We start from the raw sequence: 27,979 nt of genomic DNA, 5'->3' as shown, positions 1-27,979 counted from the left end.
AGGCCATCTGAAAATGCTGGTAAGACCCACTGCAGTTCTACCTTTGCTAACACTGAACTGCTTTCTGTATAAATTGAACTCTTCCTCCCCCATTCGTTCAAGACAGTCTTTCTGCATTTAAAATTTAACCTGAATCTGTAAGTTGCATATAACCTTTGTTAACTTTTTAAGGTTAAGGGATATGCTTAAGGAAAAAAAACTTGGTACAAGTGTTTTCCAATTCAAGCCTTTCCCATGGAACTATCCTTTATGTCTATTTGGGAATAATAATTTGATAATGAACACTATTTAGTAGAGAGGATCAAGTCTTTCCTTAAGGGGATTATTTGCAGAAGGAATAACAGTCTTGCAAACCTTACTTCTGCTGTTCTTATTTAAATACTTCCTTGTATTTCAAAGGAAGATAAGATACAGGAACTCAGGATTCCACCTGACGGCGTGGGCTTTCTCTTGGAAGAGTCTAGTTGGCAACAGCCTCCTGCTGCAGGCACATCAGTGGTCAGGAGGAAAAGACTTAAAGTCTTCAAAAAAATATTTAACCAGAAGAAGGGTGGGGCTTGACAGAAAGCATCTTACCTAAACACCCGTGTGCAGAGATACGCAATACTTCGCCTTTTCAGATACCCAGGATGGAATGGAGCTGTTATTCAAAAACCTGAATAGCTGAAGCTTTAATGAGCTTTCTTCCAGAAGTCATGTAAAACACCTTAAACACAAAGATATTAGCAAAGCAGTATTTTCAAAAGTTGCAACGAGGGTTTATACTAAATTAAAGCTTTTGTACAGTGGATATATAGTAGTAGATAAAGACAGTCAGACCCATAAAAATGAGGCTGCAGCTTTTTCTGTTGTTGGAATAGAACGCTTTCCTTCTTATAACTGTGTGCAAAGTTTGCCATGTGTAAGTTAAGGCACATTCACGTTAGGATGTTACTTGTATGTTGGCTTGATTATCTTCACCTCCTCTTGCTCTTTTTGTGGTCTCTTGAGCTGATGTCAGTGGCTCAAATGACCGTAAAGCACAGCCACTATAACAAGAGAGAGGAAAATGGCCTATGGTTAAGTTTAGTAAAAATACCTGTAGCAAGTATGCGTGTTCCCATTTCTGGCATGAGGAAGAAAGGCTGAATTACAGAAGTCGTTTTAGGATCTTTCCTGAGTGATTTAAATTTGTATCTCATCTAAGTCTCAAGACTTTTGGGATGATCTGTGCATGCCTCATTTAGGTCCAGAAACGTTATGTTCAGGTAATAAGCAAGTCAAACACAGCTAGGAGGGCAGTTTTCTCCAAACTTAGTCCTTTCTGCAGAGCACACATGGTGCAGAAGAAGCAGGCATGGTCAATACCAAGAGTCACTCCTGCACTTACATCTACCCCGTTGACAGAAAATGCTGGGAGGAAGCCTGCATACGGTATCAGCCAAAATTACTGCCAGAAAGGGATAAGTGGCTTCTGGTTCAAGTAGCTTTGTTTGTTAGAGAATGCAATGTGTTATAAGTACATTTTTTAAAAGAAGGATAACCTTTGTTAAGTCTGCTTATAAATATACAAGCTATATAAATCCAGCATATACGTGAATACATATAACCAGCCATAATCAGTCAGAACAGAGCAGGACAGTCTCTACTGTTAACCCCTTCCCCTGCCCCCCAAAAAAGTTGAAAACAAATGTTTTAGAGCCAAGTGAACTTACATTAACAAGGTTCAATTCTATTGTTCCAGTTTTCTCAGTATCCAGTTTTCTAAACATTTCTGCAGTAGGAGAGAGATGACGGACAAGGATGAATATAGGAACTAATTGCAAAGCCTTCCCCCTCCTTGTGCTTCAGGATCAAAAAGGAATGTAGTCCCAGAATCTAAAATTCTACAGTGATCTACACCCCAACACCCCAAACCAAAGGGGCCACTCTGAAGTCACTGCACACTTGTGTGTAAGAACAAGACTGAACATATTTTAATAGTTCAGTCTGTACCATTAACACTATTTGTCAATTTGTAAGTGGTTAGAGTTCCGTTTTTTTTTTTTTTCTTTTAAATTAACATTTTGATGTTTGCATGGAAGATTAGCTCTGGTTCAGCAGCCTAAAAGGCCAATTCCTGGGTGCAGGAGGAAGCTGTGGACTGGGTTCCAGACTTACAGCTCAGCCTTGAAGTTGCCTTGGCTCCACTACAAACTTACTTATCTGAATAACTTATCCTGGACTTGAAAACACAAAAGTCTGTCCAGTTATTAAGCATGTACTCACTGAACAAGGTTTCCAGCCGAATCAAACACCGGATAAAGTTATCAAAGTCAATGATGAGGTCTTCATCAGCAAAACGAGCCACAATGATTTGATGTAACTGGCAGTTCAGTTTGAAACCTACAAATATGTCAAGGATTTAAAAAAGAAGAGGAACAAAAATGCAAAAAACCTCCAACCAACAACAACAAAAAAATCCTCCAACCTTACACACTGCCAAAAATTCAATTAGCTGCTTTTGCTTAAATGCTCAAATTTTAAAGAGGTTTTGCTCCATTTTGGAAACTCCCCACACCGCCTTCTGTACTTGGAGCAATTTAGAGCTGTGACTAGGTCACGTGTGGTCTTCCCGCTGCGTGTGCTCCCACACCTGCACTCCTCTCCCCAGGGGATGGAGCCAATTGCTCCAGCTCATGGTCCTTCCCTGGTGACGACACAGCTGCCAGCCTCGGCCCGCTGAGACCAAGCAGTGGCTTTCTGTTTCAAATGGGTCCCTATTTCCAAAGAGTATCTAAGCTTTTGGGACAAGAAACGCTGCCTCAGTCTTGCAGCGTGACAGGAGGGGACAGCTCCATACACCCCAAGCGCGGACGTTCATTAAGATGGCTCTAGAAGCTCAGCAAGTTAATTTGGGATCATATGGCTCTGTGATACCTGCCTCACTCACCCTTATAACTCAGATTTGCTTTTCAGTGGTGGCAGAAGCAAACTGACTCAAAATTCTTTTAACATTCTTGTGAGCATCACTCCTTAATCAAGCCACCACTCCCATTCCCTAGGTCACGGTATCCCGGTTTTACCGGCTTATGGCAAACCCATACATACCCAGGGAGAGTGAAAGACAACAGCCTGCTGTTAGAGGACCAGGTTGTTGCAGTTACCCTGTGCTTCTCCAAAAGTTGGTCACTACAGAAAATAACTGAAAATCTGTCACTCCTTTGAGATGCTTTTAGTGTGTCTGCGTGGCAAGACACTGCTTCACAGAGGCAAGAGCCCAGGCTGAGCATCCAGATTAAACAGAGGCCTTTCAGGTCTCGGAACACAGGATTTTTCAGCTTAAAAGTGATATACAGGAGGCTAGTGAGCATCTATCAACCCAGCTTGAAACCGATATAAACCCAAAAAGAGACAGACCAATATAAATACCTGCTGTTTCCAGTGCTCTCCTCATCTCATACGAATTCATGGTACCAGATCGATCCACATCAATTTCCCTGTAAATTTTCTGCAGAACACAAAACCCAAAGCCAAAATCTGTCAATAATTCAGAGCGCGTTTTGGCTTTCGTCAGAGGAAGAACATTTTGAAATGCAGCCTGCCCTTTACTTAGGAGCATTTGCAACGTTGGTCTGAAGGACCAGGTACTTAATCTCCAAGTTCATCTAAAAGTGGCTTTAGAAAGTAAGTGGTTTTAATGCAGCAGCCAGAGCAGATAAAGACTCCAGAGGATTCCTTGAATGCCCATGCAAAACGGCATTGTCACTACCAGAGTGGCAAGACTGACACCAGACTCACGCTGTTAAGTGGAATGGCTAAACATATTTGGACATGAGTTAAAACAGCACAGAAACCCCTCTGGGAATAAGGCAGGAGGAGAGGCAGCCCCTCCTTCAGCCCTTCGCCCCAGCACCTGAAGGACCAGCAGTCACACCCCTGGCCTCCAAGGGACAAATCCTGGGGGACTGAGGACACAAATGCACTTTGAGCTGGAGTCTCTGCTTTGGGAAGTGTGACTGTACACACTGCACAAGGCAAATCAGCCTGCAGCCACCTCTACCTTTAATTGCATATTCTCCCAGAAGGGTTGTGTCTTACCTGGTATTTCTGAATCTTTGTCCACAGGGTGTGGAACTCCTTCAGGCCCAGTTTACCGCTCCCATCATTCTTCTTTGAGTTAAGGGAATCTCTTTGAAGGGAAGGAAAAGGCATTTGCCCTCCCTGTGCTGGGTTTACTTACATGGGCAGTTGTGACTTAATACTTAAAAAAAATAGTGCAATTATGAAAAGGATGCAAGTCCTCTCTGAAGGACTTATCCTGTTGTCCAAGACGCCTTTCTAAATAGGTAAGAGGATTGTTTCATTTAAACTGTGATCAGTTCACAAGCTCTTTCTGCTCCTCCTTTGGTAGCTCTCTGTATTTTCAATGCATGCTTAAAACAGCTGAGATGATGCCATTTTGTTCTGCATAGTTGGTTCAACACCTGCAGCTGCAGAAGCATGAGTCCTAAGTCTGGATTATAAACAGGAAAAGCTGCAGCCAAGCCTGTTATTTGGAGAAATTAAGTTCTTGCACAAACAGCTAACAAAAGAACCTGGTCATGGCATCACTCCCAAAAACTGCTAAGGAGTCCCTACGGACTGCCATATTTTACATCAAATTATAGCAGAACATCATTTTGTTTTGGTTAATTTTCCCTTATAACTATGCAATTCAACTCCTGCTGCACGGAGAAGCTGAACTATTCTTAGACCTGATCCTTCATCCTGTACTTTTGCCTTTATTCTTAAAAGTAAAAGCTCCTAAAATTCAGTGTAGCCTCTGCTTCCTGTGTTTGTTTCCCTCATTTTCTGTTTGCTAAGTCCTCAAGGCTTACAAGGCCCTTTCCAACTCCAGCCAGGTAACAGAGCAGTGAGGTGCACCCAGATGTGCCCGTTCAGACTCTGCAGCCAAGCCATTCACACCGTGCCGAGAGCCCGGTGCCTTCCCCAGCACAAACACCACTTTGTCCCCAGCTAAACCGGGACATGCAACAGCTGGGAAGACTTCAAAGCAGATCATCCTGTCTCATAATGGATTTTCCCCACTGCCTGGGAGAATGCATGTGCCACAGTGAGCAGTGAGAGCAAGGGCTACCACTTTTAGTCAGGAGAACCAGGGTAAAACCAGCTTTTCCAGCTCAGGAACCATTAGCACATCAGTATGGACCCACCACTGCAGAAGCAGCTCACCTACTTCAGCACAGGCAGAAGAATAACGTCTAGGAACAGCCTTAAAGGATACATCTAACAGGTCAACCATTACTTTGCATGTCTCAATACTAAAGCCGTCAGATTTAATATCTTGGCCTGTAAAGAAAGAGCAAAAGACAGGTTTATCATTGCCTGCCGTACCACAGCACCTTCCTAAATATGGCTCCTGAGCTCCACAAGCAGCGCGCACACATCGGCCCTACGTGGGTCCGTGTCGCCGGTGGCTTCCTGTGCAACTGGTGAAAAGGCTTAGGGTGAAAGTTGGCTGTGATGCTTCCCCCAGCAAACAGCCCTGTTACTGGTTTGTGAGTGTGCTGCAGAAGCAAGGGGCAGAGAGAAGGCTTTCCTGCCCCTACTGTCAGCCTGCAAAGACAAGGGTGGACTTTTGTGGACGATGAGGACTCCTGACCTACAGAGGTCAGCGGTAGGCAGCTTCATGCAAGGGAAGAAGATCAAATCCAGCTTGGTAACCAGCAATACATCACTGCTAACTGGCTGGTGCGCACAGGCATACAACACAGCCCTGGCTACCTGGTTAAGATTTCAGTTTGGAAATCAGACACTGTTTCTCCAAGCACTTATTTCTCCAGGACTGTTTAATGGAAAGGAAAATAATGCAGAGCCAAGCTCTGAATCACTTCACAGAAAAGAAGCCCAGAGCTTCAAAGTTTCTCTTCCTCCTCAGGGACACCCCAGACCATTGGCTGGGCTACTGTTTGAATCCTGAGTGGTTCAATACTAAAGCAGTAACAACAACTCCTCTTGATTATTATCAAGCATTAATCAAATCCATCCATCTTCCTGGCAGCCAATTCCCAGTAGTTGATGCTGGGATAAAAGCCACGCATATGCACTCTGCCAAAGCACATGTCCCGTGAAGCACACACCTTCAGCGTGGGTGCAGCCCCAGTGTTTCTGCAGCCCCCTGAAGAAGCAGGAATAGCACCTGGCTGCGGCCATATGGAGAGCCAAGCTGCAGGTCTGGGCAGAGCCCTGGGCTTTGACTCTGCCCTGGTCAGTGGTGCGCTCTGTGGTCTCACAGCCACACTGGAAACCTGCTGGTGGCCAGCTGAAGCCCCAGTTGGAGGAAGGTACTTACGTTTAGCCATGATTTTGTTCAGGATGTTGCGCAGTTCGAAGGCGGAGATCTCTGCATCCTGCGGAAAAGATGACAAGTTTTTAACTGTCAGCTGCAGACACCATCTCATAAGCAGCCTCTGACTCCTTTGGACGAGTTGGCCAAGTTCAAACATCCCTTGGAATTCATTTTGCTTGGATGGAAATGCAAGTGGTAAACTCTCTCCTCCTCCCATTCCCAGGAGCACCACCAATTCCCAGGCACTGGCACACCAGGGTCTGCTCGAGCCCTTGGGCAGGTGAAAGCAGCCTGGGGAGAAGGCCCAGCCCAGCCCTCATTGCCTCCCAGAGGGACCCATGCATCTGCACCAGATGCTTTGCCCAACACACAGAATTTACACACAGAGATAAAAGCCATGCCTGCAGTTCAAAGATAGTGAAGACTGTTAGCCAGAAGCGCTCACAAATCCGTTCTGGAAGCAGATGGTTACACAGATTTCTGCACGCACAATTATGCACATGCTTGAGATCTGACTCACAGCACAAGAATTAACCTCCATCCTGGGGGAGGTGTCTCTCTTACCTACTTACCCATGTTACCAGCAAGATGCTAACAGAAAAATACTCACACTTCCTGCTAGCTGTCCAAAAAGCTTTTTAAAGTTGGGTTCAATGTCATCTTCACTGATCTCGGTCTAGAAGAGAGAAACAAAGAATATGGAAAGGAGGAAATTTTCCGCCCAAGAAGGACATAATGCATTTCCTTGCCCCTAGTAAAACACAATTTAAATGGCAAAGTTGAAGGTTTTACTTTTGCTTTGATTTGAATCAATTTTATTTTCAGGGGTGCCTCAAAATGCTGGTGTTGCAAACACTAAGGAATTAAAAACTTTTGCAATGGCTTTCACTAAAAAAAAAAATAATTAAAAAATCTTTATTTTATTGAAGAAATTACTACCAAATTCAGAACTTCACTGTTGCTGCTACTACTACTGTTGGACAAGCTGTCTTCATTTAAAGAAAAGAAAGCAAACTGTAAGCTCTTATCTTGGAAAAAAAAAAACAAAATAAAAAAAGAAAGAAAAAAGTCACACAGAGGGGTAGATGCATTAGTAGGCAAAACATCCCCAGCTCCAGCAAGACTAAACATGGTGAGCCACTACTTATAGAAACAACATCACATCCAAAAACACCCCATGGCCAAAAGCTAAAGGCTAAAATCTCCTGGATTCCTGGAGAGTGAAGGGAATTTCCCATGGCTCCAGTTACCTCTGCAGAGACCACCTGATCTCTCTAGATGGGAAGCCCAAGCTCACCACCGCTCGGGATGAAGGGCAACAGGTTTCCGTTATTGCTTTATGATGTTTCCATTTGCTGGACATTCAACTATGGATATTGAAAAATCTGTTTCCAAAGTGGGGCAACAGTCCTTGACAATGCCAGTTCTATGGGCACACACCGCCTGCACAGGGAACTGGCACCCCAACCCCACTGATTTACAACAAAATGATCTCCATTTAAAACATTCAAGTTAAGATATACCTCTTCAAAATTGGCCTCGATTTCATCATCTATAACCCTAGAAAGAGAAAGAAATCAATATCAAAACCAAAACAAGTCACTTATCTGGTGCTCTTTCAAGCTTCAGTTAAAGAGGGATTTTTTAGATTGTGGGAATAACAATGGGTGTTCAAAAGTCACCTGATTCACCAGCCACAGGCACTTGCATACCACCAGTGAAGGCAGTATTTTGGTAGTGATGACAACGAGAGTTTTAAAACACATTACAAACCATGCAACGTCCTGCAGAGCCACAGACAGGATTTTGGATCAGACATAACCCTTTGGGTCACTTAGTGCCACTGGCCTACAGACTTTACCCCAGGACCAGGCTCTTGGGTGCACGTCAAACTTTATCTAGCCACTTTTTTCTTTTGTGTCTTTTTTTTCCTTTAAAACAGTAAAAAAGGAGAGCCTTGAAGTCATTCAGACATGCCAGAGTGGGAGAAGCGTTTCACGCTGTCCCCCCAGCTGCTCTGGGAGCATCACACCTACAGACTGTGTAAGCACGGCTAAGGGCCCATCAAAAGCTGGATGTGCCTTCACACAACTGACATCCCAGTTTTCTCACCACTACAGAAACACACAACAAAAGATTAGAGGATAGTAGAAAGGTTTTTGCTTGCTCTGAATTAGGGAACTCAATAGGAAAGATCCCACACCCCTTCTCAAGGCTTTAGCCCAGCTGCTCTTTAAGATGTGACATGTCTAAATTTTTTCATGGCTTCACAGCTAATGGTGTGGTTTCAGCCACTTCCAATAAAACTCACTTTAATTTTATCAAAGATATCATTTGGTTGAGCAAATATCTTGAATTTTTTTCCAGCCTGATCTCAAAGGTGTGAGATCAATTGCTGCGATCAGCGTGTTTCCAGACAGCCACAAGCACACACGTGTTTGTCTCCCAAGCGGAGAGAGAGCCCAGCCTGCTGCCCTCTGGGGCTTTCTTCTTTCCACAGACCAACCTGTGCTGGGGCACCCCGCTGTCCACCACCCAGTAACTACAAACATCTGCCCAGGTAGGGCTGGTGATAATAATCATCATCATCGGTATCAATATTTTGTTGTATTCTATGAATTCTTATTATTATTCCACTATTCCTTCCTGCTAAGTTTATTCAAACTTTCCTCAGTTGCACATGGAGCAACTAGGGACAAACAAGAACTGCTGCCACCGCATCCATGCAGGACAACTGTGCACCCCCCTCCCTGTGGGGAGCTGATGTACCCCAGGCCTGGGCTGCTCCATCCTTCCGCGTCCAAGAGAGGGGCCAGGGAGGGATCAGAGCCCATGTGCCCGTACCGCTCTTACATGGTTACAAAACAGCTACATACGTGGAGTTTGCGTTTTTTTCCGAGAAGACTCTCAGACAGAAATCCCCATTCTTGTTGGGTTCAAAGGTGGAGGGCACGATGATATATTCTCCTGCAGGGAGCTTGAACCGGTTCAGCACTTCTCGGAGGTTGATAAAGGTGTTTGATTTTTCTCTTGCTTTGTTGGTCAGGAAAAAGTTTTTGCTGAGATGAATATTTGTCTGTCCAGAAAACTTAGGAAAAGCAAAAGGGAAAAAAAAGCCACCAGTTTGCATATATTTTTCCCTTAGAAATTAAAAATATAATAAATATGATAATTAGTTATGTACGGGGGGGTGGGGGGGTGGGCAAGGGCAAAGATGTCCTTTCAACAGAAGTGAAAGGGAGGAGAGAGAAGGGTGGGTGCATCCCACCACAGTACTCCTGAGCTGCAGCTGCAAATGTGTTTTGCAGATCACCTCAATAAATCACTTGGGTCATGCTTATGTTTTGCAGATGATGATAGGTGTGTGCAGACATTTGGCAAATTCTTCCACCAACTATTTTTCTTTAAAGCAAGATGATCCATGTCCCTCTGGTCCCCAGAGCTGTTGCCACCAGGAGAATGCAGCTCAGCTCTGCCTCCAAGGTCAGGCTGCCTTAAAGCAGAGAGCCCGCTTATGGAGGGCTCCAAGAATAAAATAAACATTATGCATTATAAAAGCATATTTGGAGTGCAACATCTTCCAAAACAAACTCTTCTGCGCAGGGTCTTATAGGTAGGCTATCTCTGCTCTAGAAGCAACCATCAGGAATTTACATGGTTCAGAAACCTCCCCTTTCCTGTCCTCCCAGATTTTTTAAGAATGCAAAACCTGTCAGACCCGCTGCCATGGTGGAAGATAAAATTGCACCTTTTGGGGAAATCAGGTTTTTGGACCACTAAGGTGAGAGCTGAGTGGCTGCCAGAGTACTACTATGGCATTCAAAAGGTACATTTAAAAATTTAATTTACCAGTAGCCCCATTTCTTTTCCTGATAAAACCACATTTTACATAAGAGCAGCTGGTTTGAGCATAGCCTCGGGAGCTGTGAGGTGCCCTGGCTGCTCTGCATGCACCCTCACAGGTACAGCAACCTCAACCTCACTGTTCCTCTGAGGAGCAACAGCTGGGAGGTGCCTGCAGCCCTGCCTCTCACTGCACAGGCATCGCTGCTCGGCACCCCCTCTCTGCTCCCCAGGGTGTGCATTACCTACCTGCAGGTAGAGACAGAGAAACCAGTAAAGACAGAGCTTAGGGAAATGAAAAGAAACACCTCCTTGGACTATTAGTTGTGTGTTGAACAGCAACTCTGCACAATCCTGAGAAAAGCAGCTGTGCTCCGGGTCGGGGAGCAGATGTGGGTCTGGGCTGGGAGAAGACCCGTGGAAGAGCAGCTTTGGTGGGTTTGTGCAGCACAGAGAGCTCTTATCCCAACCCAAGATGCTCTGAAAATGCCACGTGGGCTCAAGGCCCCTTCCAGAATAGCTGGCCTCTAACTTTAGACTCAATATTGTCCTGCAGTGGAGGAAGATCCTCTGAACCATTTCTTCCCACAAACCATTCAGCCCCAGCTCTGCACCTTGACCACCCACGTATGCCACGTACCTCTGGGGGCACCTGCAAAGAGAAAAGGAGAGTTAGATGTTTGTTGAATGGCAGCTCCAGGGCTACTTCTTTTCACTGTTGATTAGCGGGTATATCCACACTTTTGAAAAAAGGCGGCTCCACTGGAGGGGGACTGGCTCAGCACTCAGCTCCATCCTGGAGCCGGCGAGGCTCAGCCAGGGCACAGCCCGGCTGGTCGTGGTTTCCCCTCCACCCTGCAGCCCAGTTTACATTTGTGAAGACTCTTTTCCTTTGCTATTTCTTCCCACCTTCTCTTTCCCCCTCCCACCCTTCTGACCTCTCCGCCATCAGGAGAGGAGGCAGGGGCTGAGCAAGACAGCAATGCAGTTTTCCATTTCCTTAGGGGTTCAGGGGACCTAGCTTTGCTTTAAACCTCACCTGCCTACAGAGACCAGATTCTTTGTCAGGCTTTTCCAAAGCTGGGATATTGGGAAAGCACATCTTGCATATATTGCCTACAGTTACAGAGCAACCCACAGGCAAGACGGTTTCTGCTATTTTCACTGGCAGTTGAGCACTGCTGCTTTGCAGCTCTGTACAGAATATCCTGCTTCAGGAGTTACCACAGACACATCTCTGACCCTTCAGTTCAACAGAAAGAGTTTTACAGGTGTTTTGGCTGGTTCTGCTGCTGGTTTCACACTTCCCAAGCTAGCTCAGGTGTCCCAGCGAGGGTCACGTCTCTACCACACTGCTCTCATTCTGCTGCTTTTCACCACAGCCTGGCAAGTGAAGGGGAGACTGGATTTCTGCACTTGTAATGTTTATTTTTTAAATAGTTTTTCTGCTCCTCCATTTAGAAGCACAGAATATTATAGATGTGGAAGGGGCCTCTGTAGGTCGTCTGGTCCAACCCCTTATTCAAAGCAAGACCATTATCCAAGTTAATGACATTGCTCAGGACCTTGTCCAGCCTAGGTCTGAATATCTGCAGGAATGCAGATTCCATCACCTGTCTGGGTACCTGCCCCTACGCTTGACCGCTGTTTTTATGGAGGATAATTTTCTAAACATCTAAATTTCCTTGCTGCAGCTGGTGTCCAACTCAAACCCACTGAGTTTTGATAGAAATGCCTTTGACAGAAAGTCTGAGAACTGCCCTACCCCATTTACAGGGGTACTTGCCTCATAAATCGCAAAGCCGATGGTGTGCATGTCCTCTCCCATCTTCCTCTGCCTCCGCCGGTGCTTCTGAATCAGGCCAACGAGGAAAGTGCAGCCCCCCTCAGGATCATCAGGATCCTCATCTTCTTCCTCCAGCTTGATTAAATATTGTGGATTTGTCCAGAAAGTGTCTGGGAAGTGGATTTATGCAAACTGCTCAGAAGTTTCTTTGAAAGCAATTGTGCAGATATATACTTGTCAGCTAGGGCAGGGGTGGCTCTGACTTCCAAAACCAGCTGTGAGAAGGAATAACACTCCCTCACCCCAGCCCTTACAACCACAACCAGACCCCAACCAGGGAGCTACACTTCCCGAACGCTTGCACTTTTTGGATATCAGTCCTGGATATCCCAGGTACACACTCCTCCTCCATAGGCCACCCCAAACCAGCTCCCAGAAGCTCCTAGAGAAAGTACAAGTGAACTTTGTAAAGGGTTTCTCAAGTTTCTCTTACTTGGGTAATTCCTGCAGCCCCCTGCAGTGGCTCCTCGCCTCCAGTTCCCATCCAGCTTCAGCAGCCTCCACTTCTTATACCTGTCGCTTGCCAGGGTGTCTGGAGTCAGGTTGCAGATCTCCAGACGGGAGTAATGCCTCAAGAAGTCGTTGAAGGCCATCCTGTGGGAGACAATGCCACTGACAAGGTCTCTTTAGGATGGACAGGTTTCCTATACAACCGCCTTGTCTACCCTCCCTCTCTCCAGCTGCAATTTAGCACTGGGATTTAGGGTGAATTTGCCCACTCATCATGGAGAGTGTACTGGGAGAGGTTACTCTGTGTGAAAAAAGCAGAGAAGACATTCCCTTCTGCCTGAATGGAAACCCAGCGATACCTACCAAAATTCCCCATCTTCATGCCTCCTGGTCAGCTGCTCCCGCACCTCAGGGTCAACACCACTCCAGTTTGGGCAGCTGAAAGACAACCCCACATGAACTACAGGGTATGGTAAAAGTCAAACCCCAATGTAGTTGTTCCAGCACAAGATTTCACTTTCTTACAGCTCCATGCAATTGCAGTACTCCACATCATCTAGCTTATAGCAGCTCCAGAGCTCTCAAACCACAGTAAAATCAAAACCTGGGATATTAGACACCTTACTTCTTAGATATCCCAGGTAAGGATGAGAAGCAGAGTTTTATTTTCAGAAAGTGCTAATGCCTTGACTGAGAGTTTTATTTTAGAAAAAGCAAGACTCGGAATAAATACTGCCCAGCCACAGAGTGAGTAAACTCCAACTTTCACTGCTAACAACAGAAACGGATTTTTAAAGCCCTTTTAGAAAGTATGTTTTCAGAAGCTCACCACTGATCCAGGCTGTTAAATAAGCAGAAACTACAGAGAGCTTTCTAGGAATCACCAACCAAATCACTGCATCTCACATGAAGGCAGGTGCTTGCACGAAGGGCGCCACATACTGCGACATCCATGTGGGAGATGACAGTGATGGGATGGCTTCTTTGAAACAGCTGAGAGCAAACATCACATCCAGATGTGACTTACAGAGGAATTTGGGGTAGGGAGAAGATGGATGGCAGCAGAAACATGATCGAAGCCCTGCAGTAAAAGCCTACGGGCAATGCACAAAACCATTGACTCACTTGTCATTCCATTTCCCAGTCCACTCCACTTCCCCCCAGGGATTTCGGATTCTGATCAGCTTTTGCACTGTTCCTCGGAAGTTGACCTGATGGGATCAGAAGTGTATGGAGAATTACCCAGGGACTCAGCACTGCGCTCTGCTCCCTTCCACCTTTTCTATAGGAATTAGTGAACACGACAGAGCAACTGTCTCAGTGCTGTGTGCGACAACATAAATACACAAACATGCACTCACCTGGTCCAAAATACACAAAATCAAACTGATTTTAAATTAGCTTCACGCAGCACCCAAGCTTGGCCAGTGATTTACAGCACGCACAAATCAAAGCTTACAATAACAAAAATGTCTGTTTTGCACCCCTAGGAAAAAAACCTACCTCTGACAGGATTTTAGGCAAAGGGAATGTAAAGCTGCTACAGGACTGCCAAAAAGCAGGTACAAGGGGATGTTTCTCTCAAGTCATCATCTCTGTATAAACTGCCTTTTCACATTCAAACAACTTCCCCCCCCCCCCCCCCCCCCCCCTTATATCCGTCACAGGAGATGGGATACTCTGGCCACAATCCTTTTGATCACATGAAGGCTCTGCAGCGCAGCAGTGCCAGCCTCTCCTCCTGGCCTGTTATCTGCTGATCTCTGCCCACACTGAGGCCAGGCCAGGCAAAGCTGTATGAGTTTCAGCAGGAACACCCAGTGTTCATGGGGAACACACGGCACTAATTTGAGGAAGGTGCTGGCACACCCTCCAGAGCCTGAAGCAAAGAAAACTGCACAGAGCAGCAGCAGCAGCAGAGTCCAGAGATGATACCCTGGTGCCCAAGATGAACTCTCCTTACAAAGCCTGCGCAGATCTCCAAAGGAAAATCCTGGCTAAGTCATGCCTGTCTGTGAATTAAGGTCAACAAACTCCCTCTTTGCTGCTTTTGCTGTGAGAGGAGGACCAAATGCACACACGTAAACCTGCCTGTTAGCAGCGTCCACCTCAGTGCAGCATGTCAGTGAACACAATTACTGGTGAAGTAACCAAAAGTCTATTACAGACGTGGAAGGATGCCACAATCTGCTTCCTTCATTTTCACTTGTCTTACCTTTGCCAGTCACCTACTCTTGGAGAGGCACCTTGCATCTGAACAAGCTGAAAAGCACGGCTCAGCAGGCATTTAAGGGACAATAATATTTTTGTTTTTGCTTGGCACACGTCTTACTATGTGTTTGAAGTACAGTGGTGCCTGCTACGCAGAAACGTGTTGAAGGGCCCGCTCACCAGCAGAGGGTAGTGTGCCCTCTGCACAGACCTTCCCACAACCCACTTGCTGGGAAATAGCAATGATTTAAAAAAAAAAAAAAAAGTGCTTTTGTTTTTTGTCAGCCCCCCAAGAAGTCAAGTTTGTGTTTATCAAAAACACACTAAGTCAGTATTCCTTCAGAAAGGAGAGACTCAAAACCTGATTCAGGAAGATGGGTGATACTCAAGAATTTGCAACACTGAAGATGAATTTGTGGCTGCTGCAGCCCGGGAAGGACGACGCACAAAGCTTGCTGCATTTCATCCCTTTGGGGTGGCACACCTACCTCCTCTGCCCCGGTGACTGAGTATGCGTGTCCCTTCACCAGCTTCTGGGAAGTGACTGCCTCTGTCTCCGCCGCACTGGTGATCTGGAGGAGCAAAGAAAGCAGGTGAGCATGGCTTTCCACGTGCAGGGGATTCAACAGAGCAAAGCTTCTCCTTCCAAAGGAGCTTTAATCTCACTGGGAGGCTGCAGTGGGGCTTTAGCTGTTGCACAGAGGCAAGAAGAGGGATCTGTGTGACAGAGCAGGGGGAGGGGCAGGCAGCATGCACGGTGGTGCTGGAGCCCCAGGGCCCACATTTGTGGCATGGGGTACACACCAGAATCCCTGCACCAGAGCAAAGCTCCCTCCTGGCTCCAAAACACTTGGCGTGGGGCATCCCCTCTTGTGCATCTCCAAACGCTGCACAAAGGGGATACACACAATGAACTCCATGTCTCAAGGGACCAGGAAGGAACACAGAGGGCGATCAGCCTGAGGCTGCCCAGGTGTCACCAGGGATCACACCCAGGTCCAGCAAGCCCCGGTGCTTTGCTTTGAGGTCAAAACACCCCCTTGAGTTCCACAGTGGGGTGGGAGTTTCCCTTCCTTTCCCCAGCACCTCCACCCTGCGATCTGCCATGCAGGGGAGCAAGGGAAAAGGCTGCGCTTTGGATGCCATTTGTACCTGAACGCATATCACCCTCTCACTTTTTCACTGCCATTACAATACTCTGGCAGTGTGGCCCATAAACACTGCAGAGAAAAGTCACTTCTTGCTAGGAAGTGACTGCTTGACATCTTGCTGTAATAATGCTTAAATCTCTATGAAATATATTGTTGTCATTGCCTTCCCACCTTTTCAGAAAGTGCGTAATCTTTAAACAAACCTATTTGAAGCCTAAAAAAAAAAAAAAAAGAGGGTGGGATCAAGCAGGCTGGATTCCTGCCCTATTACTGTCCCACAGCACACTGTCCATGAAACAAACTGTGTGTCCCCATTTCTCTCACAGAAGAGAAGGAAAGATTTTTACAGGATTTTTTCAAAGGCTAAACTCACTGATGATTTCTTTACAATACAGAAAGTGTCAGTGCTTACCAACAAGGGAATATATTTACTTCTCCCCACCCCTGACAAGAGATTTGTATCACTCTGGGGCAAAAATCCAGATGTCAGATCCTTATCTAAATGCAAACGAGTAAAACAGGCCTCAAAAAAGTGCTGCGAAGTCGAACACTGACATCAACCAAGTACTTTTCCTGCTGTGAAGCTTCCCTCTCCTGTGACTGATTTAACTTGAAAAATGGGAGGAAACATTTAAATTTATACTATGAATGGAGTTCTTGTAAACAGTTTACCTTCCCTTTAGACATAACTAAGATGTAATCTCATTTGGGAGTAGGGTGATTACCACAATAACGATACTTAGACTCCTATCAGTAAAGCTACAAGCGATGCTGAATCCTTGCAGGCAGGGCCAAAGATCCTATTTTCCTTCTTATGCAGGTTCAGCTTTTGACGACGTGGTTTCTCATAAAGCCTTTTAAAGGCCTGGCAACAGTCTGAGCCTCCCTGCTTCAAGAACAGAGCCCAGATATTTTGGGAACGTTTTGGTACAATTTGTGCGACAAACAGGCTCCAGCAAGGACGGCGGTTGCCACCTCTGAGCACCTGACTGCAGGAGCCACCAGCAGCAGCTTTCTGTCCAAACCCACTCAGCCCGTACCAACCTGCAGCCAAGCTAGAGGCTTTCTTGAGAACAAAGATGTACATCAGGACCCATACTGAGTTCCCTGTACGATTCATTACCATGAACCTATGAAACAGTACGAGCTTGAGGTCTCAAGGAAGAAACATAAGTGGGGCAACAAGCTTTTACACACAAACTAAGGAAGCCTACATTTCAACCTAACCCCTCAGAAGAGCACGTGCCTGGGCCACACTCTTGGGTCACATTCTCCAGACACAAGGTAGAGCAGAGAACCATAGGCAGAGGGAATCAGCACCCTTTGTGCACGTCCTGAGGATGGAGCAGGGGTCCACCCCGCAGCTGCCCACGTGCACGGCAAGAGCCAAGAGTCCAGCAATAAGCCCGCTAACTCACGTCAATGGAGCAGCCAAGGAGAGAGCCCTTCTGAAGTGCCTTCTGAATGATTCTGAAGAGGTTGGGTGGTGCCTTCTGCAGCTCATACCATTCTGCAATTCCACCAGTGAAGTCCTCAAAGCCTTCAGTGGTGGTGCCACCAGAAAGAGACTCGTATGATCCATTCAGCCTGCATGAAAAGGGATACACACATACACAATCATCAGGCTCCCTGTTCTCCTCTTGGAGAAAGGCACTCAGTTGTGCCAGCTATCACAGCACTTCTGCTTTCAACAGCACCACAGCAGCTACAAACATGCCTTCCATTCAGTTCTGCTTCTTAGACCTCTGTATTTGGAAAGCCCAGCATAAAATCTTATATGATCACACATACAGGTTGCAGGTCCAGTCTTATCAATGACAAAAATCATGAAGACTATCTGAAGAAAAATTAGTATTAAAAATATCAAGACCCAGCAATTTGCCTCTCTAGTTCCACAGTCTTTTAATTCCTTTAACAATTATGGGTCCTATTTTCAGTTGATCCAAATTAGCTCAATTTCTTAAGTCAATTGAAAATAGTAATGTTAGGCAGAATTTCTCCATGGCCATCCCAAAACTGGAAATTCAGATTTGAGCATCTTCACTTTAAACAGAGACATGTGGACTAGCATGCTTTGTACACTGAAGCACTGCAGTTGCAAGCCCTCACAGGTGCACTGAGCACATGAAATGGAGCTTCCCAGGCCCCAGTGACAGGTGACAGCACTCTAGGAACAGCCTTGCCATGAGACTCAAGACCTATTTTTCTTGGCTAGCAACAAAGCCAATGTGTTTGGCTACTTGTCTTAAGCACCTGTCAGCAAAGCTTTACTAAAGCAGCCATTGTGGGATACCCCAGAATTTGTAAAGGCTAATAATTAGGCTGACATTTTAAACACATGGTATCCATGCAGCTGAGGATTCTATGGGGATGCAGAAGCATTAGGAGATTCGAGTGGTGTGAAAGCCCAGCCTGGACTCACTTGGCGTAGGCCTTCTCCAGCAGCGCGCTCCAGAACTCGCTGCCCTCCGCCGAGTGCACGAAGAGCAGCTCCCCGTTCTTGGTGGGCAGCCGGTCGTCCACTACAACATCCACCCACTCCCCGTACTGCCAGAACTGGAAAGAGCACAAACATCTCATCACCACCCTGTGCTGTGCACTCAGGTCACCAGGACATTTATCTGCTAACACCGATTTCCTAGAGCAAAACCAATCCCCCTCAACAGTAAGCTTCGCCCACCCTGTTCAGGGATGCAGGTCCTCAGTGGGATCTGCTGATGGAGGAAGGACCACAAAGACAGCCTCTGCTCCCAGCTCTTTGGTTAGCGCTCCTCTTTCTTCTACCACCACTACCCTTCTTGGGTGTCTGTTTTTCTGCCTGGCTCTTTGAGGTCCCTCAAAACATTCCAGGAAACATCACATATGAAGACACAGCCGGCCACACCAGTCCCTGGTTAAGCACTGGGGGGGAGAAGGCTGTTTTCCACCTACCTGGAAGTGGAAAATTCCTGCATATTTATTCTGGAAGCTCTGGTCTTTAGGAACAACACGGGCCAGAATTTCTTCATTCAGGGTAAGAGAGGCAATAGCAGCCAAGAGCCAACAGTCTCCTATAAAAAAAAAGAAAGAAACAAGGAGACACCATTCATTATTCAAACTTTATTCCTTAGATTTTGTACTGCATAGAGATTGCGCATTATGACCACCAACCCCTTCAGCTGTGATGGGATGATCCCTCCCATCACTTTACCTCTAATGCAGATCAAATGTGTGTACACAAAACCCCACCATCTCCAGCGAAGTGTTTTCTCAAGACCAAAGCGATAAAAAAAAAGCAAAAGCAGGCTTTTTTATGACAGTTATTACCCATGCTGGGACTATTTGGAAAAAAACCCCTCAATTCAATTGAGTGTCTACAGGTTAGGAAGCAGCAAGGGGAAAAGGCAAAGAGCAGGGCTGGTGGGCACATGCAGGTACTCAGGGTGCAGTTACTCCTCAAAAGGCCAGTGTTTTCTGAAGCATAGGTGGTTTTCCTTTCCCCCCTCCATGTTTAACAAATGCCTGTTGACTTGCCATCCAGAGACCTATCCTATGGACAAGCTCCCTTTAAGGTCCCTAGCCAGCCTCCTACCAAACAGGAGCTCCTTTCACCTTGTGCATCTCTGGAGACTCTTACCAGAGGCCTCTGTTTAGTCCCACATCTCCTCTCTGGTGCTAGTTGCCGGAGAGTCAGGCAAGCTCTGAAGGCAGGCACTGTTCCCCAGTCCCAAACACCTCTTTCCCCTTGCTGGGATGGAGCCAACATACACCAAGCTTGCACGCCGCAGCCTCGGGGCCCACGCAGTCTGGATAGTATTTTTCCACACCATCTCCTACCAAGCAGAGGGAGGAGGAGACCACAACTGCATAAACATTACCTCTATTTTTGTAATTATTTTCAGCAACCAGTGTTACTTTAACAGAGAGGTTACCTTTCTGCTTAGCCACGGGCCTCCTGCAGCCCATTAGCAAGGTGGTTAGAGATTTAAAGAGCCAGCCAGATCTGACTCCCACAGCCCAACACAAAACTCCTCATTACCACAACCAGATCTGCTGTTGCCTTGCTTTGTGATCACAGAGAAGTTGGGATTACACAGCAGATCCCCAAAATGGTTCTGCAGTACCTGTAGGATTGCAGGTTCAAGAAACATAAACCAGCTGCAGCTGCTAGCAAGTCAGAGGCCAGCAAAGCAGCCATCTCCATACATCCAGCTCTGTCCTACAGGAAAAGGGTCAAAAGCTCACAGGTGAGAAGCTGGGATCCAAATGGGAGAGTCTCAGGGAAGGTTAACTCTAAAGCAGCAGCTCTTGAGGGCCACTCTCTGGCACCAACCCATCCTGCTCAGTGCCAGGAGCAGCACAGGCAACCTGCAGGCTGCCCCACTCTTCTCTTTGCAGCTGGTCCCCAGCAGCAGCTCTGTGAATGACATTTATCCTATGGCCCTTTTCACGTTTCATGAAAGGTGGAAGATGTGAAAGCACAGGATAATTTCAAAACTTGAGATGCTTTTACTATTTTGGAACCTGGAGGGGAAGAACTGAATGTAGAACTTTCCCTTCAGCTCTGCCTCTGGCTGCTTGTACCGCAATGGAGAAATTATCGTGTCAGAGAAGATTTTCAGACAGGAAAGTCATCCTGCCATTCTCTGTGACAGATTATGAAATAACGAGGATGTTCCCCTCCCTCCTCTGCGATAGCACATCCATCTCACCCTGCAAAACACCAACTCTTCTTACAGCCCCCTTCATCTCGTTGGGAGCCTCTTCCCCGGGAGCCACGTACCCTCTGGTGCCTTCCAAGGCACCACCAAGCCCAAAAAACGTGCTTGCTGGGAAGACTGGGGTCAGGGAATACTAAGAGACATTTTTAGATGGGCTACTCTACAATTAACAGTATGATCCCCTGCCCTTCAGCCACGTGAGGGCTTTAGCAGTTACCCTTCACAGCAATTCTCCTTACAGAGGAGGACGCTGAAGGGCTCTGCAAACAAACCCTTTGGTCAAAAGGCAACAACAGGACTTCAGCTTCAGATCAGCTTAGATCTGTGCTCTCCCACACACAGCCTGACCATGCAAAGTTATTTTTGTGGGTTCGTCTTTGGTGTTTTGTTTTTTTTTTTTACTTCAGGCAAACCTGACATCAGATAATCACTTGGGAGTGACTGCCCAGAGATTCCTTCTGTGCTGAGGATCCTTGTTTTTAATAAGTCTCCAAAACAGGTAGCTTCTGAACAAGAGTTGGGGTTCTTGAAGTCCAAGGCAAAACTCCCTGCTAGAGAACAGCCCTGGCACTTTGACTGGGGCTTTTGTGGGGTCAGGCTGAATTAATATCATACTACGTCTGAATTAGTATCATATTGGCTCCACTCCTTCCCTGTTTTTCTCCCACTGGCAGTCATCACACTGCAAATCAATTAATTAACCCAGACAAAAAAAAAAAAAAAAAAAAAAGTCCTTCTGCTGCCTTACTGAGTTAAAGGAGGTCACAGCTTGTGACAGCACTCTTCTGGGTCAAGAGACCGGTGGGTTATTATTTGGCAGCAGAAATATCCTGTGTCAGAGACATTGCGGGAAAAGGGGATGGATGTAAACATACATGTGCACTGGACCAGCACACACCACAGGGGAGCTGAGCACTCTCCACCAATGCCCCAGCACTGCACATATGCAGATAACCCTTGCCAACCCCACAAACATTTGTCTTCTAGCACCCAGGAGCCACTGGGTGTTTAAGGGATCTTCATTCTCCTTGCTGCACCACTGTGTTCCTGTTCCAGTAGGAACAATAATTCCCACCTGGGAAAAGTTACCAAGCCTTAGTGAGACTCTTAACTTCTAACAAACAGCAATCTCAAAGCACGCTGCACATTGGGAAGAGGCATGAGACACCACAAATATACAAACTGATAGGCTAACCGGTCTCATGTCAGCACAAAGGCCAAATAACTGATAACCCACAGCGGAACAGCCCCAGCATGCACCCCACGCTCTGTAAGGCTTCTACAGACAGACAGGTGCAAATCAGAGGCGAAGTGAGTCTCTGGCATCCCAGATCTACCCTAGCTAGACTAAAGCCAGTACATGCATGCTTGCCTAGATGTCCTGGTTTCAGCTGGGATAGAGTTAACTTTCCTCTCAGTAACTGGTGCAGTGCTATGGTTTGGATTTGGTGTCAGAACAACCGGTGCTGGCTGGCTCAGATGGCAGCTGTACCACCATTCTTCCAAACAAATATTAGCATTTCTATTTCAGAAACAAGGCAGGGGCTGGGTGGGCAGGCAGACAGCAGCACAGAAACAATAAATGAACAACTCAATGCGACCACAGTAGCTCAGGAAGCTTTGGTCAAAAGGCTGCTTAGGCATCTAGATTAAGAGCACACCCCTTTCGATGCTATAATACACCTTTGAATCAGATTTCCTCTGTAGATAAGAAGCACTGAAGTTCAACGAGGAGAAACTCCTCCCAGAGGACCTCTAAGGCCATAAGCAGAATATAAAGAATTTCCTTTACTATCTAGCTGTCCCATCAAGGCAGACATAAAGAGAAAGAAACGGCAAACTTTGTTGCAAAATCTCTCTGCTGAACTTTATACTGGTTTCTAAGGAGAATTTGGTGTCAGACAAACATAGATGTTAACTTGGACAACTCTGGGCAGGGTCTTCTTGAGGTTAAAAGGCAGGTGCAGCATATACAGGAGACACATCACCCTTTGGTTTCCACGTTTAAAAGTGCTCAGCAGTCAGGATATCATCTCTCCCTTTCTGAACAGCCACTACTAAAAGCAGACCTGATAATTCAAAGTCTGGATGAGAACAGATCTTGTGACAATACCTGGAGTTTTAGGCTGCACTAAATAAGCCTGAGCAGGGTCTTTACCAAATAGACTTAACTATAAGAACTGGTATTTTTGTATGGCTCTTGTCAGCGACTTTCCTTTGATAGTGAAGTCCAAGGGGAAGGTAACAGACAGGTTACTTCTATGAAGAATTTGAAAGAAGTGTTAGCAGGGCTAGGTTAATCATGGAGAATTTTTGTAAATGCACAAAACAATAGGCAGAACAACATTACCAGAAAAGAGGATATACCAGGTTGTGAGCTCATTTATATTAACAAGTATTATTTTTCCTGCCATACTTCCTTTTTGCTACTATCAGTGTTTTACTTCTTTCTATATATCCATCTCTGCGTTTACCCAATCTCCATCTACAAACAAGAATGTTATAAAAAAATGTAATTGCAAATCAAGCATAAATAGCCAGAAGGGCTTAAAGTTGGCCATTCACAGAATCCCAGAATGATCAGGGTTGGAAGATACCTCTGGAGATCATCTAGTCCAACCCCTGCTGAAGCAGGTTCTCCTAGAGCAAGTTGCACAGTTGCATCCAGGCAGGTTTGAATGTCTCCAGAGCAGGAGACCCCACAGCCTCTCTGGGCAGCCTGTCCCAGGGCTCTGCCACCCTCAAGGTAAAGACGTTCTTCCTAATATTCAGAAGGAACATCCTGTGCTGCAGTTTGTGCCCGTTGCCCCTTGTCCTGTCGCTGGGCACCACTGAACAGAGCCTGGCCCTGTCCCCTTGACACTCGCCCTGAAGACATTTGTTTGCATCGATAAGATCCCCCTCAGCCTTCTCCAGGCTGAACAGCCCCAGCACTCTCAGCCTTTCCTCAGCAGGGAGATGCTCCAGCCCCCTCATCATCTTCACAGCCCCCGCTGGACCCTCTCCAGTAGCTCCCCATCTCCCTTGACCTGGGGAGCCCAGCACTGGGCACAGCACTCCAGATGCAGCCTCAGTAGAGGGGGAGGATCACCTCCCTTAACCTGGAGAGCAAAGACAAGCAAAGCATCCCCGTGAAGTGCCTGGAGGGCTGTGAGCGAGCTCCTCTGATCACTGCACAGCCTATAAGAGTATGGGGTCAAAGCAAAAATGTACATTCAGCCAATCACAGACACCTCATTATTTTAAAACACTCATAGCTATAAATTAACAGCTACTGAATGTATTTATATTAATACTGTGGGACTTCAGGAAGTTTTCTGGTTAGAAACATGAGGCTGTGGCAACCCACTTACAGTAGAGTGGTTTCCAGGGTAAGCCAGCCATGCATCTCATTTTCTAAATTCATCCTATTCAATTCATTATTTTTCCACACATTTTTGTGCAAGGAGGAGACCCCTGCACCTAACAGCAGATGACAGATACTGCGCTGTGTACACCCCAGTGTTGTGATACCATGGTGATATCCCCTCCAAAGAAGGTGGTTAAGGGTGAATATGCTTCCTCTCAGCAGCAGCTTTGGTTCCTCTCCTCAGCTGTAATGAGTCACCACATCCCATGTGTTACCCTTCTGAGCCAAATACCATCGCTGACTTCAGATCTGATACTGCAAAACGAAGTTCAAATATTTGCCTTTAAAAGTTTCTCCTAAAAAGCCACAAAACCAGAATAAAGGATAATCCAAAGCCCAAGGGGCAGAATTTTCGTGTCTGGAGAACCTAACGAACTGCCACCTTGGTGAGGGGACAATCTTTTCTGCACTAATGATCAGCTATGCCTCTTATTCATGGCAGTATCTTATAACCCAGGTCAAAACCAATGAAAAAAATTTACAGGCTGCACCTGGCCTACAGACCAAAGGCTCTTGGGCTGAAAGGCACATCTGTACGACTGCTCATGAGCCGAGCTGTTTGATTACACATCACCTGCCAAGAAGCCTGTTGCAGCAGTGATGGGTGCGCGTGCTTTGGGTGCCTCATCTGTTCCTGCAGTACTCCAAGATGTTCTGAATAGCTTACCAACAGCCATGAAACTCCACTTGGATACAGGTCTGTTGTTTTGTGATCAAGCCTTTTGGGGGATAAATAAGACTACAAAAGCTTCCTGTGAGAAAAAGCAACATGATAAAAAGTACAGAGTTTTGAAAGCAGCTGACATCTTCCAGTGCAATCTTCTCTGTAACATCTTAAAATGTGATGGGACATCAGTGTTGGCACACAAAGTTCAAATAAATGAAAGACTAAGCTAATGTATTGATACAAATGCTGGTGTCAGGTGAGGCAGTGGCAAAAGAAAAAAAAAAGTGCATTTGTATAGCACATCTGCTAGCCTCATTGTGTGAAAAAGCAGAGATTCAGTACAGGCTCTTAATAACTCAACAGCTATACAGACCAAAGATCAATAGCATCTAATTTTTAATCAACCACTGAACTATCACACAATACCAAAAGCCTGCCCAGATTCACAAGAAGATAGTGAGGCAAGTTATCACAGTACTCAGTCATGGCAAAAACAGTAATACAACCAAGAACACTAACAACCTCCTATTCAAATAATTGTTTCAGGAGGTAAAATACCACCAGCTGTGAATCAGTTCGTATCCTTTGGTGATATCATTCAACCTCATGAGAACATCAGACTGCTGCAGACTATTAAGGCAACAAATGCTTTCAACAATTTAAAACAAGGTTTGGCATTAGGAACAGCAAATCCACAACTTGAAAATGAAATTAAAAATTTTTCATTCCAGCGGTCTTGCTGCCACAAGGTCTCAATAGAAAAGCTGGAAGCCTGCAGAAGGCAGAAAGCAATGAAGTGCCTTTAGAAGCCAGCATCTCTATAAACACCTCTAATTTGAAGTTGAACAACTTCTTAGCTGTAAAGCTTTACAATAAATAAAGAGGAAAAATGACTGTCATGCGTGTTAAACACCATGACATGCTTTATGCCAAAATAGTCATCGTGGGAGACATGATATCAGGCAGAGAGAACACACAATGGAAGCTGGTGACATGCCAAGAACTCCACCCATGACACAACTGAGCCTAATCCATGCCACAAATAATACTGGGGCACAAGGAGAACTAAACTGACAATCTAAGTATTTTTTATTGTCAGGACTTTTTATACAAATTGTATCTGGTTGTTAAAGCACTAAATAACTTCAGAAAGAAAACATGAACACAAAATACATGAAATAAGCTTCCCTATCCACTGTATTTTTAGATATGAAAACACAAATGAAAGCAGCAGGACTAGAAGCCAAGAAGCCCCAACAAGACTAATATTATGCTGATACAAAGCAAACAGAACCTCATTCCTTTGCCAACCCTGCTGCAAAAGCACAACACACGGCACATATTAGTCACATTTCCCTACACTGAGAGCTTTCCCTCAACCCTGCTGTCAGTCTAGCCTAAATCCCTCTTCCCACAGTCATGGAATAAATAGGAAACTCACTGCTTCCACTTCAGCTTATTTCCTCTCATATCCCCGCAGCTGTCCTCCTCACCAGCTTCCATGCTGCCTTCTGGGAGGACAGGCACAGAGGCACTCACCTAAAACCCCTTCTGGCAGGCAAGGCAGGAGAGAGCCTGCGAGAGCGGGATGCACAGCCAAGTTAAGCCACTTGCTTCCTGCTGGCCCCTGGGGGCTTCCTCGGAGCTCCCAAGGCTCCTCTGGAGCGGCTGACCAAGGGGCTGTCATTGCACAAAGCGAGTGGCAGCCATGGCAAAAGCAGAGGGCTCACAGACCGGCCCATCCCTCCTGCCATACCCCAGTTTTGTTTTCCTCGAGAGCTGGTGAGCAGCAGGGAATCCCCCCATGTAATTTGTTTTCTCTGCACTGCATCTTTCCAGGTTTCAGGGGTTCCCTCCCGCTTGGCAGCACACTCTCCCACTGGGGAAAGGAATGCCCTGCCTCACATGCAACTGCTCTTCTAAGCAGACTGTTAAAGGCAGAAATTAGTCAGACTGCTCTCAGGCACAGGGATGTGAACATGAAAGGAAGTGGCAGTGATCAGAAAAGCCATCAGGAAACCAGCCTGTGTCATGCCTGCTTGGTGCACACAGCCAGGCTGCGCTCAGTGGCCAAACGCACAGGGTCCCAAACTGCAAACACCAAGGAAAGGCAAGAAATGTCCGATTCCATATGAAAAGAGGTAGTAGGATGCAAAAAGATGTATTTACTGAGTGAGTTACAGCCTGGTACAAACTGTGGTGGGAAAACCCAGCTTTCTGCTTCCACCTTACCTAATGCCCCTTGGCAGATGTCCGTGCGAGTGGCTCCACCAGCTATGAACTGGGGGCTGGAACACAGCTCCTGGGAACAAAACAAGCCTCATGTTACATATATCCACAGGTAAGGGAGGGGACAGGGCCCCACCGGCAGCAAATTTAAACAAGTGACTGAGCATGATGATGAACACCACAGAGATGGTGCAGGTCAGGAACGAGTGTGGGCACCAGGCACACCAGGAGCGGTGAGAACATGAGCTAGTGACCAAAGCTTGTGGGCAGCCACCTCACTTCACAGTACGTGCCAGGAGGACCACTGTGTTTTCACACACGTGCACACACCACGCTGCTATTACCTCCCTGCCACTGACTACGTCTTTCGGAAGCGCCTAGGTACCGCAGAGTCCACCTGAACCCCAGAGCTGCTTTGGCCAGACAGGGCTGCTTCAGTAGCCAGGGCTCGGAAAGGAAACCTCCACACGGCAGCCAGCTCATCTCTGCTGAGGGAAAGAGTTATCCCAAGTGACAGCCCCAAGTGCTACCCAAAGCAAGTGCTTTGTCTGTATGGAGAGTTCAGGATGGAAAGACAAATGGGTTTTTTGCAGATTGTCTTCCAGATGGAGCATGTCACCCTGACAGCCCAAGGGACAGCCCCAGCCCCACAGCGCGGGTGCGCCGGGGACTCGCAGCCACCGGGGGGGGGCTCCGACGGCGGGTCCCAGCCCGAGGCCGCCCGCACTCAGCAGCCGCGCCCCGACCCGCCGCCGGTACCCGTGTCGGCCGGAGGAACGCGGCTCCGGGCGAGCCAGGAGGGAGCAGGGGGAGCGCAATCGGCACACGCACAGCCCCCGGCAGAACGACATCAAACCCCATTTAAGTGGGGAGAAAAGCCGGGTGAAAAGGCGGAAGGATGCGGCCGCCGCCGCCCTACCGTGGGTCTGCGCCAAACGACACCCTGCGTCTTGTAGGAGCTGGGCCCCAGCTCCCGGTAGCCGAGGGCGGTGGGGCCGGCGGGGAAGGAGGGGTCCTGGAAGAGCCGCCCCGCCTGCAGGCACTCCTGCCGCAGCGCCCCGAAGTCCTGGCCCAGGTAGGGCACAGCCTGGCCGTGCCGCCCCGCACCCGCCGCCGCCGCCCGCTCCTTCGCCAGCGCCGCCGCCATCCCCGCCATGGCCGCG

General features: G+C 46.9%; 1 protein-coding gene across 1 annotated transcript; it reads right to left on the bottom strand.

The window, feature by feature from the left end:
• Positions 1 to 89: 89 nt before the first annotated feature.
• Positions 90 to 27,979, bottom strand: CAPN2 (calpain 2). The gene is made up of 21 exons (XM_040611721.1): positions 27,736 to 27,979; positions 26,820 to 26,889; positions 18,743 to 18,861; positions 18,234 to 18,367; positions 17,230 to 17,398; positions 15,149 to 15,232; positions 13,575 to 13,660; positions 12,813 to 12,887; positions 12,433 to 12,593; positions 11,940 to 12,109; positions 10,794 to 10,805; positions 9,187 to 9,398; positions 7,834 to 7,870; positions 6,921 to 6,986; positions 6,314 to 6,371; positions 5,246 to 5,310; positions 4,060 to 4,128; positions 3,391 to 3,469; positions 2,248 to 2,364; positions 1,695 to 1,753; positions 90 to 1,028 (listed from the first exon to the last, which is right to left on the bottom strand). Exons 1-21 carry the CDS (start codon positions 27,970 to 27,972, stop codon positions 1,005 to 1,007), a joined length of 2,103 nt encoding a protein of 700 aa, XP_040467655.1. The 5' UTR covers positions 27,973 to 27,979; the 3' UTR covers positions 90 to 1,004.

This window comes from Falco naumanni, chromosome 12, assembly GCF_017639655.2.
Source record: "Falco naumanni isolate bFalNau1 chromosome 12, bFalNau1.pat, whole genome shotgun sequence".
NCBI classification, from domain to species: Eukaryota; Metazoa; Chordata; class Aves; order Falconiformes; family Falconidae; genus Falco; species Falco naumanni.
This window is presented reverse-complemented; position numbering and strand designations above follow the sequence as displayed.